Genomic DNA, 14922 nt, shown 5'->3' with positions numbered 1-14922 from the left:
AAAGGTGCAAGGTGTAAGAAGAGAAGTAAAAATGGTGAAAGAAGGAGAAAGGTACTTGAGGAGGGAGTTATTTGGGGGAGGGGAGAAATCGTAGGAGAGGACCCTACAAACAGCACAAATTAACGGAATCCGTTAATGGGTAGTGCTAGACAAACGTTTGCCATCTTATGGGTAGTTGTTCACAAATTAATAAAAAAACAAGTAGTTGTCCACAAAACAACCTATCTTTGGGTACTTCTTCACAAAATTTTCATTTTTTTTAGTGTTACATTTAGGGGAGTGCGGAGTGCCCCATTAATCTGCCTGATATATATATCAGAAGGCAAATTTTATAATATTTTGATAATTCTTTTAATTTCCTGTATAAATACGTAGTAAAACTAAATTGCTTCCACCTGCATCACCATGGACACCATCGCAGGATTTGCAGCCACCATCACAGCAAAACCCATCACAACCACCATCTCTATATCTTCTCGCCGACGAACCACACAAATACCTTTACTTTCGTCTCCTCGTTGTACTCTCTTCCTGAAATCGTATTCTCAACGACAATAGCCCTACCATTGTTTCGCAACGGCGGAAAAAAAAAAAAAAAAAAAAAAAAAAAAAAAAAAAAAAAAACGCCCTAATAACAAATAGTGTAAAGTACTAAAATTGTTTGAACTAAGTCTAATACTCAAAAGGTTTGGAATACAGATATATTAAACAAATGTGATAGCCAAAGTAAATAAAATGTTAGAACTACACAACAACCTTGTACTCTTGAACTTTAGCATAAGACCATCAAGTAAAGATTTAAACAGACCATTAGTGCATGATTGCATGAGACAATAATTGAAGTTTAAAAAGGGATAACATGAAGCCAAGACAAGAGCCAAGCACTTGCAACTTGAGAAAAAGAAACATTAGAAAACCCTCCTTACGAGGGGAATTCCTAATGCGACAAGCACTTGCTACTTGGAGTAGGCGGTAGGCCATTTAAGTGATATGTGCATAATTTATGTAATCTACTCTTGCTATCAAAATAAATCGAATACTTTACCCTGAGGCTCCTTTCATTCACTTATGTAAAGGTTGAGCAATTACTTTGCCGACTATGATACCTGGAAATTGTATGCATTAGCAGAAGAGAAACCACATAAAGTTAACCAGTGTTCAAGGCTTTTTGACTTTTTGTTGGAGGATCAAACGGAAGTAAGTTGAGTAGAAAATTTCACAATCACTGATACAAATAAGCTCTTCACAACCAGGTTCACGATAAGCAACATACAAAACATCCGAGAATTAAATGTCCAATTAAAATACCTCTGCAGTAGGCATAAGGTATGTGCCCTAAACCGTGTAAGACGTAATGTACTATGCTTCTACTTATAAATATTCAAGCACACTTCTACAGTTCTACTGACAGACCAGAATCAAACTTCAGTAGTTAAGTTTTAATCACTAACACCACCAGTGAATTAATTAATTCGTATATTTGTTGGTACAAGCATACATAGCAGAACCTTCATGTAGATTCGATTAATCCTGAAAAAGCTCCATCAACTGCTGCGCTACATCTGCACATGAAAGAAAGACGCATAATTATATGATAAATGAAAACAAGAGGAAGGAATGGGATGTACAAATACAGATATTCACAGAATCTAATCAGATATTCACATGGCACTTAGAAATGCTGCTATGAATGCAAACAAGCAATACTTTCCTATGACTCCTTTCAAGAACCTAATTCAAGAAAATAGTGATATGGGGAGGCAACTTGCTGAAAGAACTTGATCTCTAAAGCTGATGTAACTAAAAAAAAAAGAAAAAATGTACATAATCACAGGTACAGCAGGAGATCTAATATCTCTTGGATGGCTAGCTTGGTCTAGTAATAAGGTTTGTCATCCCACAACCACATCAAACCTCACTAGAGCCACTTTGGGAGTTTGGGGTGGGGATTCCCTTACTCTTATATATATGCAACAAATTGACCAGTGTATAAGTGGAGTAGGGGTCTGGACATTGTAAGGAGTCACGAATGAGATACAATAAAATAGTGTAGACTATTTCCAATTAAGTGTTGCATTTAAAAAAAAAAAATAAACAAATAATAAGAACTGTTGCATTTAAAACAAAAACAAAAAAAAACAGAGTGTAACATAATAGTTTTTTTTGTCTATAATAGCATCAGTCATCAGATATCATATCCATAACTCATCCCACATCATTGCTAGATATCCATCACTCATCCCAAATCATTGCTAGACCATTAAGTTGTACTGAGCATGATGTTACCACTTACCAGAAAATGATTTTGATTAAATAACTTTTCAAGGTTCATTTAAAATGTCTTAGCTTACAAACCTGTAAACAGAATCTCATAATATGGATGTTTAATATAGTAGACATTAAAATATTCACATAGTTTCTTTGTAGTGACTGCTATCCAGGAAATATCTCTTCATTAGCATTTTTACTTAAGTTGATTCAGATTTTTTAATTGAATTGATCAATCCATCAGAGCAGGTAAATGTCATGAAAAGTCAATTGAAGGATCAATGAAGAAAACACTTCAGTCACCAAAACAGCAACAGTTTACTTCTAGAAAATTTTCATTATGCTTATAACCAAAAATAAAGACTGAATGATGACCATGAAACAACACAAGGAACCACAAGGATCAAAAAACAAAAGCTCTGGTGTATATGATAGTCCAAATTACAACGGCACTTATACAAATTCCCATAAACGAGAAACTAAGAAAGAGGGGGAAGCCAATAAATGCTGAAAATAGATTATGGAAGATTCACCTACCTTGAAGAACAGCTGGAGGCGTCTGAAATTCCCGCCAAATGCCGGCAGAATCAAAGTTCATATTCAGCATCTTGGCAGCAAGGTATGCTACACCGGCAGCAATTTGTTGGGGCTTAAACTGAAGCCACAGTGAACTCCGAAACCTGCAAAAAAAAAATAAGGAAACACAATTATAACAAAATTAATGTAGCAGAGGAAGAGACATGGCGTCCAGGATTAAAGAACATCCCAAGAGAAAGCAAAACAAAAATATTACAGCAGGATTGCAGAAATACCTCCAATAGCCTGGCATATTAACACATCATAACAAACTACATCATCTATAAAAAGGCCAAGAGCACCAGAAGACAACAAAAGGGCAGCAGCAGCAAAAATGTAATATTGATTCCAAGTTTCCAACTAGGTTGCAAGAAAGAACAGACCAAGACATGTGTTCTTACCAAAATTTTAACCAGCAACCTAGTTGAACGCTTCTGGTGAACAGCTGAAAGGAGTACGAAAACTACAGAAATACTTCACAATCATTAAAGAGATCATTCCAACTTCCAAAGAAGTTCTAATTGTAGCCTTTTTCCCACGTACATATTTCGTAGTCCAGCATCTCAAAACATTCAGATGGCGAAAAACATAGGCCAACCTTTTAGAATGTTCAGCCATCTTTTCTCAAAGAATAGATATTGAAAAGACCATGGTGTGTTGCTTTTTAATACTCAAAGAATGGAAGCTCAGCAACCATTCACATCTTCTTAGGTATTCATCAACACCATAAGCCACACAAACATTTGGCCATAATAGATAATTGAATCTAATGGCTAAATTATAACAATTGATGGTACAACACTGTCATGTCAAGAATATTTGGCAAGATTATTATGCGCAAACTGTCCACTAATTTACAAAGTGAGATTCTAATAGACCACAAACTGATACCTCTTTCAGTCTTTCTACACACAAATTCACTATTATATTTGGACTAAAGTGTCAATTTTTGGGTATAGATTCCAGACTACACAGATTAATCTAAACTAGGAATGTATCATTTTTCTTTTTGGCCAACTTTGAAGTACTTCAAGTGACCATTCCCATAACAAAATGCGCAAGAGTTATTGAGATACATCACTTAAAGGATCTCACCAAGTGCTCAAATTTTAGTTAAATTGTTCTAAATAAACCCATTTGTACCAAACTACCAACCAACCAAAAGCTATAAATCACTGAGCATAGCTGATAATAGTTCCTGCTGAGTGCTGGCACATAAGGACTGAAGGAGACTGAGGAAGAATTAATGACAGAAATAAAGGGGTATGAGGATCTCCATCATCAATATCATGTTCAGCTTCAAACACATCTTAAATACAAAACCACTTCTTGTTTTCATATATGTTAAGCATTACTTGTTGGTAAGTATCAACGCATTTTTAGCCCTTTTGTCAACTTGAATGCTCCATATGTTCAGTACAGATAGTAAAACTTTGAAAATTTCACAGCCTCAAACCTGGCCATAGTTGCTTCAGAATTGCACATAGATAATACTTCATAGCATTTAACAAAGATAATATCAAAGTTTAAAATATACAATAATGAAACTTTTTTTCTTATTTCCTGTTTTTATTTGGTAGTTATTAAGCGTTATGCCATATATAATGTTATGCTCTGGCGATAGAATATTGTAAATTTACCCAAGAATTTATCAACGGCTCAACTAAGAGCCTTAGTCACAAACTAGATCACAGCGATACATTGCCACAACTTCAGATCCAAGTCTCATAACATATAACTAGACTTTCAAACAGATCAATGGTGGCACAGTTATCCAATGTTTTCAAATATCAAACCAAATTATACTGAACTCCTACAGTTGATTGAAGGTGGTGCATCATTGTCATCTCTTAAAGATAATAAAAGTGATAATGCATTGAGGAACAATCACAGTCTCCCTGTATTTTTAAGGCATAATATAAGTGAGGGGTAACAGAACATTATAATCAACTGAAGCAATTAAGAAAGAAGACTATGAGATCATCATTAGACCAAAGAGACAGAGTCTAGAGTCTAGACCCAAAATATGCAACATATATCCAAGGAAACTTTCCACATTCCTACTATCACACACACACACACACACAAAAGCCAAACCATGTGAAGATATGCAAGGAGTAACTCTTCTATGCATGTTGAATCACTGATTTTGAAATCATATATTTCACTTAGTCCATGCACCAGGCATGAACAATCTATGCATTTACAGTTTGAAAAACTGCCAACTACAAGTGAAATGAAACAAACAACAGTTTTAGCTCAAAGAATTCCTGATTTTGAAAAATCAAAACATAAGATCTTTGGATCTAGATCCAAATTTTTATAACACAGCAATGAACATAACCCAAAAGAGAAAAATATACAAGTATTCAAATGGAAGTTACTTCTCATCATCCATTTTCAACCTATATACATCACTTTAGGCATGATTTACCACAGCAGCCAAATAAACCAAGAGGCAAGAGTTCACCTTCAATACTAAATTTTCAATGGATTTCTAACCCTTAAAATGTAGATAAAGCCATTTTGGAAAAGAAAAAAAACCAACTATCAGAAACCTTTGGAACAAAGAGATTGTTTCCATAATGGTGATTACTGATTACACATGCCTGGCGCAAAATTGGATACAATAAGTCAATTTCAACATTACATTGATAGTCATTGGTTTGCAAGAAGAGACAGCTTTGCATCATCACAAAATGATGGCAAGGTAATTGCCATCACTCAACCCCCTTCAAATCAAACTCATAGATAATATAGGGAAAAAAAACTGATGATTAAGAAGTGCAATCTCTGAAAAAACATGTAATGACACTTCCCTAAATAAAATGTTGCAGACACCCATTTATTCCAAGAGGGAGGGGAAGGGACTATGTGAGAACAGAGTAGGTTCTTATTTTTCTACTGTAGACATTTTTTCATTGCATATAAAAGCTACTTAAGTAGTTACAGATATATATGTTACAACTTATGAGTATGAAATAAGAAAAATTAGTCACATAATCAAATTTTTAATCAACTTTATGCATTAATAACTTGATATCCTGATGATATAACTATAGAGTGCAATTAATATGAGCATCCCCAGTGTGTTCAAGAAGGTCTTTCTAATAAAGAGGTATCCTTGCTCAATTCGAACATTGTTGACTTTGATTCTCATAAAGGAATGCAAAACATACAACTAACCTATTGGTCGATCTTTCTTTTTCCCATTCAATGTTCTTTCTGTTTTTCCCCTTCAATATTTTCTGGATCTGAAAGAACCCATCAACAGCAATAAGCCATGCTGACTACAGTGGGGTTATATAACCTGACTTTTTGCAAATCTAGGTGTTTCAGGAGGTCAAGTATAATGCTGTAGAGCACAAGATTTGAAATGTTCAGCTTCAACTTACCAGATTTGCTGCATTTGGTTAATCCAGAAGACCAGTTTCACTATACGAATTGACACTGAAGACAGCGATTCTGGCAAATTCTCTCCTTATCAAAGCCCTTTATACTTATCCATAGAGGCAAGGGTTTTCACCATCAACAAGCTTCACAATTAAGGGGAAACAAAAGGTTTGGGAATGGAAAAACATGAGAGTTCAAAACCAGGGCAAAGTAGGCCACCCTGCAATAATAGCAGCAGGTCCTACTGTTTGGTTGACTATGTCCTCCCTTCAATTCACAAAGCATAACAGGAGGACCACTCCAAGTCTCCAACAGAATGACTACTGTTGTGTGCATAAGATGCACTGCATTCATGCCCATATACTCGTCTCCTCCCACTCCAAAAACCTCCCTCCCTCTTCATCATTTGTTCATCAACCACATATTGACCACCGGGCATAAAATCGAAGTCAAGCTTAGTTTCTAAATTCTAATAAAATATTAATTAATCAGAAATAAAAACAGCAAAAGAATATTTAATCATATCATAAATATTCTATTTTGCCCTTTATTTCTATACTTGATGTCACCCCAAAAAAAAAGAAAAGCTGGAAAACTACTTAAACCGATTCTGGAATGAGTCTATGTCTATCTGCTATAGCCAAATACCAGCTTGACAGGCATTTTCAGAGTTAAGCAACCACAACACAACGGCAGTTCAACTTCAGATGTAAAACATAACTTCATTATAGCAAATCTCCGCCAGCTAGGCATATCAACCCTGCAATTATTTTCCGTGCCAAATAATTAATATTTTATGCCTAACATAACATGTAGAAATAACTGCTCATTAGACAAGTAAAAATCATGTCATATAAAAGGAAAAAATAGCATGAAATAGTTCATCTCCGTTGAACAGATGCCAAAAGACGTTCAATTGAGATGACATCCAGTCACTTAGCGGTTATAAACTGAAGATCTTCATGTACTAGACCTGAGTTCTCCATGATGAAACATATAAAATGATAATTGGACAAGCACATTCAAGCTTTTGAAATCTGGCCAGCAACACCTTACAACAGAACGTGAAATCTCTTATCATCTCCCAAATTGCTACATTCCAGCATAACAATATTTCAAGCAAAAAGACAAGCAAGCAATGAAGTATAATAAGATTCTAAACTCACCCTTCACTGACCAAGTTCAGTGCCAGATTCATCAAATGTGTCTGTGATACACCTAACTTGTTAAGAATGGATGTTAAAGTATCAAAAGGATGTTGTACACTGAGCTCAAAGTTTAACGTAGTTAGAATCAATTGCTCAGCCTCAATGATTCGCTCCCGATATTGCTCAAACCAATCCTGCATCAAGGAACAAGTTCATCAAGAAATTCATACTGGAACAAATTTATGAAATAAAGGGATAGGCCTAATATACTTGATAATGCTACATTGCTACATCACATATTACAGAAAACAAAGCAGCGTCAAGGCCAAACACATAACTGAAATGCAAATTCCATTAATGACTTGAGATGGTATGCACGACGGCTTAAAACCAAGCCAAAGTTAGCAGAAGCAGAGTCAGCTTGACCAGACACAGACAACTAGACAAGACTCAAGTTCAAGCTTCAACAAATCCAGGTCAAAGTTAGCAGAAACGGAGTCAACTACACCTGAAAAAGATTCAAGTTTCACAAAACCCACCCCAACCTCCACCACCCGCACAGAGAGATGCCAGATTTTTAACCTTAATATGATGAATTTTATTTAAAGCTACTCCTTAGTAAGGGTATTATTCCCAAAGCCACCCCTAGTTAAGGAAATTTTAAAAGTATATATATAAAGAATAAACAAAGTATAAAACATAACCAACCCTAAGTCCTCAATTGTATACACAAAGCCAATCTTTCCATCATTAAATCCTAAGTAACCTGTAATAGATTTATGACCTCCCTCACCACTAACCACCTCCTAATTAACCCCACGCCTCAACACCAAAATCCCATGATATTTACTATTGATCATTCATCAATAATAATCCAACGTTAAAACCATATAACCGTGTATGTGTGACTGTGTGTGACCATGTGAGAGCATGAAAATGTTACCCTAATTCAAGAAAACAAACTGACAATCCTAGCAAAAGAAAACTTTTTATCCATACAATTATATATAAGATGTAATCAACTAGTACATCCATTCCTTTCATTTTATTTTTTATTTTTTATTTTTTATGTTTACAGTTATTATAGATGCATATAGTAGGTAGGAAAGAGTGCTGTAACTTTTAATCTGAGTTTATGCAAGGAAGAGTAAGAAAGAGACTGTTGTAAGGGTTAGTGTGAGAAATGTAGGAAAGACAATGTTGCATGTGGTATAAGGAGAAATACAAGTTTGCCAAAAATAGGAATAAAGTAAAAGTTTAACAAAAAATAAATAAACGGATGCAAATGGAAAGTCCAACCATAAAAAAAAGAACAGAGGTAGTAGGAGCTAAAAATGCTAATACGATAAAAGTGGGGAAAGAATATTTAATGAGAACAGTCAGATGAGCAAGAAAGTAGGACAGTAGATACAATAGTAATAAAAAAAGAAAAAAAAAATTAAAAAAAAAAACATCAAAATACATGTACTAGAGACATCGTCATAATAGGAACAACAAGATCTAAAACCTACAAAAGTACAGATCAAAATATACAATGTTGAAATTTTGAAATCATCTGACAGATTTGAGGAGTTGATACTAAATTGTGAAAGCATTTGTTGAAGCTACTAGAGAAAACCAAATCAGACGAAAAGGAATCAACTTTAAGTTGGTTGTGAAAAGTACGGCCAGCATAAGTAACATTCCAAACAGCATACAAAAAGCTCCAGGGCTAAATTAAACAGCTTACATAACATGTATTAGTAATTTCCTAATACCTAACTAAGCCATATTTGTAATCAAACAAAAAAGTGACTCTATCATCACTCATCAACCTACATTTTTAGCACTCATAATAAGCTTAAAAGAAATCAATATCATCATTACTGGGATAATCACATGGAATTATGTCCCACAACTTTATTTTCAAAATTAACTTCAATGCTATACAGCACATATCAAGAGGCAGTCACATCAACAGCTCAACTTTAACAGAACAAAGGACAATATACTTACAATAGGGAGCATGTACGACAAGATGGTAAGATCTTGCTTGTGGAGAATTTCACAAGACGCCTTCAACACATCATTCAAAGGGCGAGCTGTCTCTTCAGACTTTGCAGAAAGGAACAGTGCAGCAGTAGCAATCAACTGTAACAGAAATTTGTTGAAAGATTAACTTCAAAACACAATTGTTTAATGAATCCAACAGGGAAAAAAAAAAAAAAAAAAAAAAAAAAAAAAAAAAAAAAAAAAGATCACAACCATTGCCGAGTGTTAAAAAGCTTTCGTCAGTACAGTGGTTTAACGAATTAACAAGTAGATAGATTTTTTAAAAAAAAAAGGTTTCTTCCCTGCCCCCAAATTAATATATGAAATATGCAAATTTCCATTGATCCATTCAAAACATAAATACACAACTTGAAAGTTCCACAAGCAGCATAATTTTAGAAGAAACATACCAAAATATGTTTCACTCTTTTCTTCCCAACAAGAACACGACAAGTACTCCTTTTGGTCCATATTATTTGCTAAATGTACATTTTCTCAACTTTACCATTGATATCAAAAGTGCCCAAAAACTGATAATTAGAAATTACACATTTGAGAAGAAAAAAAAAATTAAAAAAGAAAAAAAAGATAAAATAAGTGTATCTTAAATTCTTAATCCCACTTGAATTTTTTTCTATGAGAATGAGAATTTACAATAAAATTTGATAAACTAGAGAAACACCTCCTCCCCTCTCCCCATCACCACTACTATACTGGATGCAGCAAATAACAAGGAATAGAGGTAGTGATTCCCAAATCCCAACCGCATAGATACACACTAAGACAAAGGGGCTTAGTAACACTGAACTGATTCTTGCATAAGCTACTTAATCATCCCAGTCTTAAATTAGTAATACTAAAATGACTATATGCTACTTCACCTTCCAATCATCACTTTTAAGAGAACTAATCCAATGAATAAACAGGTATTGTCGGCAACTTACAAATCTATCATGGTTGGCATGTGATCGTCGGATGAAAAAGCGGTGGCATAAAACCATTGCAGTGCCTATTGTTGTTTGAGGCCTACAACATCCCAAAGTAAATTAATTAAATCAGATAAGAAAGCAAATCAACTGATAAAGGTAAAGGTAACAAAAATAAGGGGTCGTTTGATTCACTAAGCTGGAATGGATTGGTATGAATTCTCATACTTGGGTGGTATGGATTCTATATCTCATACCAATCTAAAGTTATTTGGTTTAATCATGGAATGGATTCTCATACTTGATTAATAGTATGGATTATGAATCCTTAGAGGGGAGGTGGGTATGAGATTCCAAGGGAATAGGGTGGAATTAGAATCCCCCATGAATGAGATTCCATACTTAAATAGCCCAACAAAACAAATAAAACCATGGAATGGATTCTAAATCCATTCCAATCCATTCCAAGAAGTTCAACCAAACAACCCCTAAGTAGGCTGAATTGCAACAGGAAATAGAATGAATTTACAAAAGCTAAACTTCAGCCAGAAATGTGCTGCATAAGCAATGACAAGTTATTAAAAAATTAGTAGTCAACAGTCAAACTTACACATCAAGCCGCATCCCAAGGTTCTGAAGGAAGGCACAATATGAGTACCTCAGCCGTGTTTCATGTAATGCATCAATCCCATCTTTTCTTGAAGGGGAACACCTTTCTATCTCCTCCCTAGACATAAGGACTGTGCAATCTTCATCTTCTAGAACCGACCGTCCACGTTTACCCGATGTGTTACAATTAGCACTTGTACTAGGAGCAGCTATAGTGGGAAAATAAGTACTGTCATATGAAGGAATGAAAGCGGCAACTCTGTTCTGATTTGGTTGGAAATAAAAATTTCCATCATTTACCCCAGCATTCTCTGAAATTCTTCTTCTTTTAAAAGATGGTACGCCACTAGGCCTTGAATAGTTTTCTCTAAGGGCTAATTCTCTACAATTTCCTAAGGCATTGTAGTGAAAGTCGTGCCTCTTCATTTCATCAAACATCCTACTACCGTTATGGTTATATCTGCTGTAGCTATAATAGTCATCATTTTGATATAAGTTGCTGTTGTCATGATATCTGGGAAAGGATGGCCAATTATATTCATATAATGTACCTCCTTGAGGTTGATAGGTACTTCCATACGACATGATTTCTGACCAACAAAAAACAAAGATTCATGAGGATAAAACCTTTGTTGCTATAATTAAGGAACTGAAAAACTGAGAACAAAAAGATAGAGCACAAAAGAGAAAGCTCGGAGCTTCAGAGACACTTGCTTACGGTTATAGCCTAACCCATACAAAGATATTAACAAGGACAACAACAATTCAATAAAACCATAAGAAGCTCAAATGAATTTTACTATCTTTCTTCAAAATCCTCCTAAATCATAACATAAACTTAATAAACAATACTCCGTACATCACAAACAATGATACAAAACCAAAAATTGTTTACTTACAAACAAGTAGCTTAATAAAGAATATATCACAAACAACGATACAAACCGAACCAGACCATTTACGATCAAATGAAATGGCAAAGTGAATACCTGCTAAACAAGGTAACAACAACAACAACAATAATCTGAGAACATCAAAATGCAAGCAACCTCATCTCTAAATCGTCAAAATCACAGAATCGATCAATATACAGCCTGCTATCATCAAGATGTACTCGACCTTAACCCTACATCGTAAACAAAATCCAAGCATGCTCACAAAAAACTCAAATGATTAAAAAACGAATTTGTGATAGTTTCCTCAAAATCCTATAAATCACATCATAAATCTACATGATAATCTTCATCTATTGGTCATCAAACTCATCAATTGAAGCTCTAGTAACCCTGATTTGAAGATAATTCACTACAAGAACAGCTAAAATTCAAACCCTAATCAACAAAACAAAGAACCACATAATCCAAATTTGTCCTCCAAATTCAAACCATAGAGCTAGAAAATCATCGAAATCAAACCCAGAAATCATCAAATCAACATCAAATTAAACGATCGCACAAAAAAGCAAGCAAGAATACAAATTTAATTAAAGAATCGGAGAACTATATACCAAAATCAAAATTAAAATAATCAAAATAACAACCTTATTGAAATCAAAGGAATCGCAAAGAGAGAGAAGGAAAGAGGAGTGTAGTATAGAGTGCGGCGAGGTGACCGGCGGGCGTGAAAGGAGAGAGAAAGAAAGAGGGAGTTGGTTGGTGTGTTTGGGTTTGTGAGGTTGGTTGGTTGTTACTCGTAGTTAATTTTCAATGATGTACCGGTTTAAATGGAATTTTTTTTTTGTGAACTGCTGCTCCCAATTTATGTGGTGACACTCCCATTTAAATGTGAAATTACCGTTTTGCCCTTGTGTTAATTTGACTTATATAAAGCTTCACCATTTTGTCACATAGTATACCGAGCAGTTTAATATTATTCCAGAGCATTTTGACCCATCACTAGCATTTAAAAAATCCCGAGCCCACCACCAAAAATATTAAATTTTAAAAAAAAAATTATTAAGATTTAGCGACGGGTTTTGGACGATGAACGACGACGACGATCGTACGCCGGAGGCATCTTCGGAAGAATCTGTAAGTTGTAGAAATTTTTTCTTTTTTGAAAAAGGCACATCCGCCCAAAATATCCGGAAAATCCATGGAGGATCCGCCTAAGATATCCGGAAAATCCATGGAGAAACGGTAAGTCTTACCATTCATAGTCTGACCCAGACCGGATATCGGGACCACTTGCAACCAGGCAGAAATGTGATCCCCCTGCTGGGACTTCCATAAGGCAACCTGACGCGGAGATAAGGAGAAAGTGGATTCTGCAAATGTAGAGCCTTCGTGAAATATATATCTGCCAATTTCTTCATGAGTTTAGGGGCAGCGATCTCACTAGGGTTACTCAAAAGGTCAGTCTCCACAGTCCTATTAAAAAGACTAAGAGCGCCGTCGAAGGCCGAACCTGGACCAACAATACCAGAATTGCGAAGAAGCAAAGCCTGAAGACCTGAAGACCAGAAGACTGCAAGCGCGACGCAAGAAAAGCATAGTGTCGAACATCACTCGCTGAATAGACACCCAATCCTACATAAGAAAGAGGTAAGGTGGCAAGTCGCCATTGCCAATCACCAAAACCTAGCCCCGAAGCAGTTACAATGCGCTCCAAAGAACCTCGAAGGGCCACATCAAAAGAAATCTAGGCCGCTTCAAAAAGACGAGGAGGACAAGTGCGCATAGAAAAGTAGAGTTTTGAAACTCCAGTACACGCACGAAGTAGTAACAACTCACACTGGGGGTCCTCAAGCTTAGCAACAGCATCCATGAGCACAATGGTCTTCGACACTCTCTGCGAAACAAGCTCACCACAGAAAGAGGCATCCGCACTGACAGGACCACCAAGCAACTTAACCCATGAGCAGGACGAGCAATATCTGGAGGAAAGACACCGGCCAGCCGGCTACGAGGGTCCTCCGAGGGCCAGAAAAATTCCGTTTTCTCAACGTTAACATGGAGGCCGAGACGAGGTCCCTCCACCAAAATCAACTCCATAACCTTCCCTACCACCAAGGTGTCACCAATAATAGTGCCATCATCCAAATACCAAGCCTGCAAACATAAGTCGAAAGAATCCCTAATTCGACAAACCAACGGATGGAGCACCAAAGCAAAAAGCAAAGGGCCAACTGGATCACCCTGTTGCACACCTTGACATGACCTTAAGGTATGCTTCCCATAATAGAGCCTGGCTGGAGTAGAGTAACAGAATTCAACCCAACGCGAAAGAGATGGACAACGGAGACAAACCTCACGCAGTAAAGCTGTATGATCAACCAAATTAAAGGCATTCCGGAAATCCACTAGCAAGATAGAAAGGCCAACATCACCACCTCGAGCCTCAACCAAACGATTAACAGCATGAAGAATAGCCTCGCCACCCGCCGGCACCCCAACACCAAACTGAAGACCTCCTAAATAGTTCCCCAAACGAGGACCAACTAAAGCAGCCCTAACCTTTGAAACCAAACGCCGGCAAACAGTACCCACAGCAAGAGGACGAATACCACCACTGGGCTTAACAAGTGGCGTGAGAGGAGCACTAGCAATATACTCCCCCAACTCAGCAGGACATTTTCTTGCGAGAAAGAGATTAACCACCAGCGTAATAGAGCCCACCAACTCATCTGAAATAACAACCGCAGCACCACTCAAGCAATCAAGAAGGTGTTGAGCACGCAAGCCGTCTCTTCCGCATGACGTACCACGCGGAAAACCCCTAATCTGATCTAAAACAACAGCAGGTGCAGCAATAAGGGGCTGATCAACAGGGATATCCGGTAAGATAGGAGCCGAAAAGGAAGGGTGCTTAGCTTGCAAATCAGCAAGAGTAGCATCATTGTAAGGGGCCAGACCAGAAGACGAAGGTACTCGAACCGCAGCAGTGTAATGTCCGTCACTAATATTTCTCTTACAGTGCGTAATATTACGCTCAGACAAATCATGCTCATCATCAGCATCCAACAGAGGTGG

At 36.5% G+C, this 14922-nt stretch overlaps 1 protein-coding gene across 5 annotated transcripts; it reads right to left on the bottom strand.

The window, feature by feature from the left end:
* Positions 1 to 1187: 1187 nt before the first annotated feature.
* On the bottom strand, positions 1188 to 12717 carry LOC110685146 (cyclin-T1-4-like). 5 transcript variants are annotated; one of them, XR_002503925.1, is made up of 9 exons: positions 12492 to 12717; positions 10953 to 11541; positions 10361 to 10442; positions 9381 to 9515; positions 7404 to 7579; positions 7211 to 7288; positions 6240 to 6997; positions 3246 to 6098; positions 2806 to 2948 (listed from the first exon to the last, which is right to left on the bottom strand). XR_002503925.1 is itself a non-coding variant. In XM_021861620.1 (7 exons), the coding sequence occupies exons 2-7, from the start codon at positions 11534 to 11536 to the stop codon at positions 1525 to 1527; spliced, it is 1158 nt and encodes a 385-aa protein (XP_021717312.1). In that variant the 5' UTR covers positions 11537 to 11541; positions 12492 to 12706; the 3' UTR covers positions 1188 to 1524. The 5 variants fall into 5 exon arrangements, 2 of the variants coding, with proteins under 2 accessions (XP_021717312.1, XP_021717304.1); XR_002503918.1 differs by having other exon boundaries at positions 3246 to 6997; XM_021861620.1 differs by lacking the exons at positions 3246 to 6098; positions 6240 to 6997; positions 7211 to 7288 and adding an exon at positions 1188 to 1562 and having other exon boundaries at positions 12492 to 12706.
* Positions 12718 to 14922: the final 2205 nt, after the last annotated feature.

Source organism: Chenopodium quinoa, unplaced genomic scaffold (genome assembly GCF_001683475.1).
Source record: "Chenopodium quinoa cultivar QQ74 unplaced genomic scaffold, ASM168347v1, whole genome shotgun sequence".
NCBI classification, from domain to species: Eukaryota; Viridiplantae; Streptophyta; class Magnoliopsida; order Caryophyllales; family Amaranthaceae; genus Chenopodium; species Chenopodium quinoa.
Note: the sequence above shows the minus strand (reverse complement) of the source record. Positions and strands in the feature narration are given on the sequence as shown.

What these genes read in the sequence shown, in the direction of transcription:
- LOC110685146 (XM_021861612.1), bottom strand. Translation starts at nt 11,536, where the DNA reads ATGTCGTATGGAAGTACCTATCAACCTCAAGGAGGTACATTATATGAA. An exon ending in ATGCCAACCATGATAGATTT is followed by an intron (nt 9,516 to 10,360) that starts GTAAGTTGCCGA and finishes TTTCTGTTACAG; the next exon opens with TTGATTGCTACTGCTGCACT. An exon ending in CTGAACTTGGTCAGTGAAGG is followed by an intron (nt 7,289 to 7,403) that starts GTGAGTTTAGAA and finishes TTCTGTTGTAAG; the next exon opens with GTGTTGCTGGCCAGATTTCA.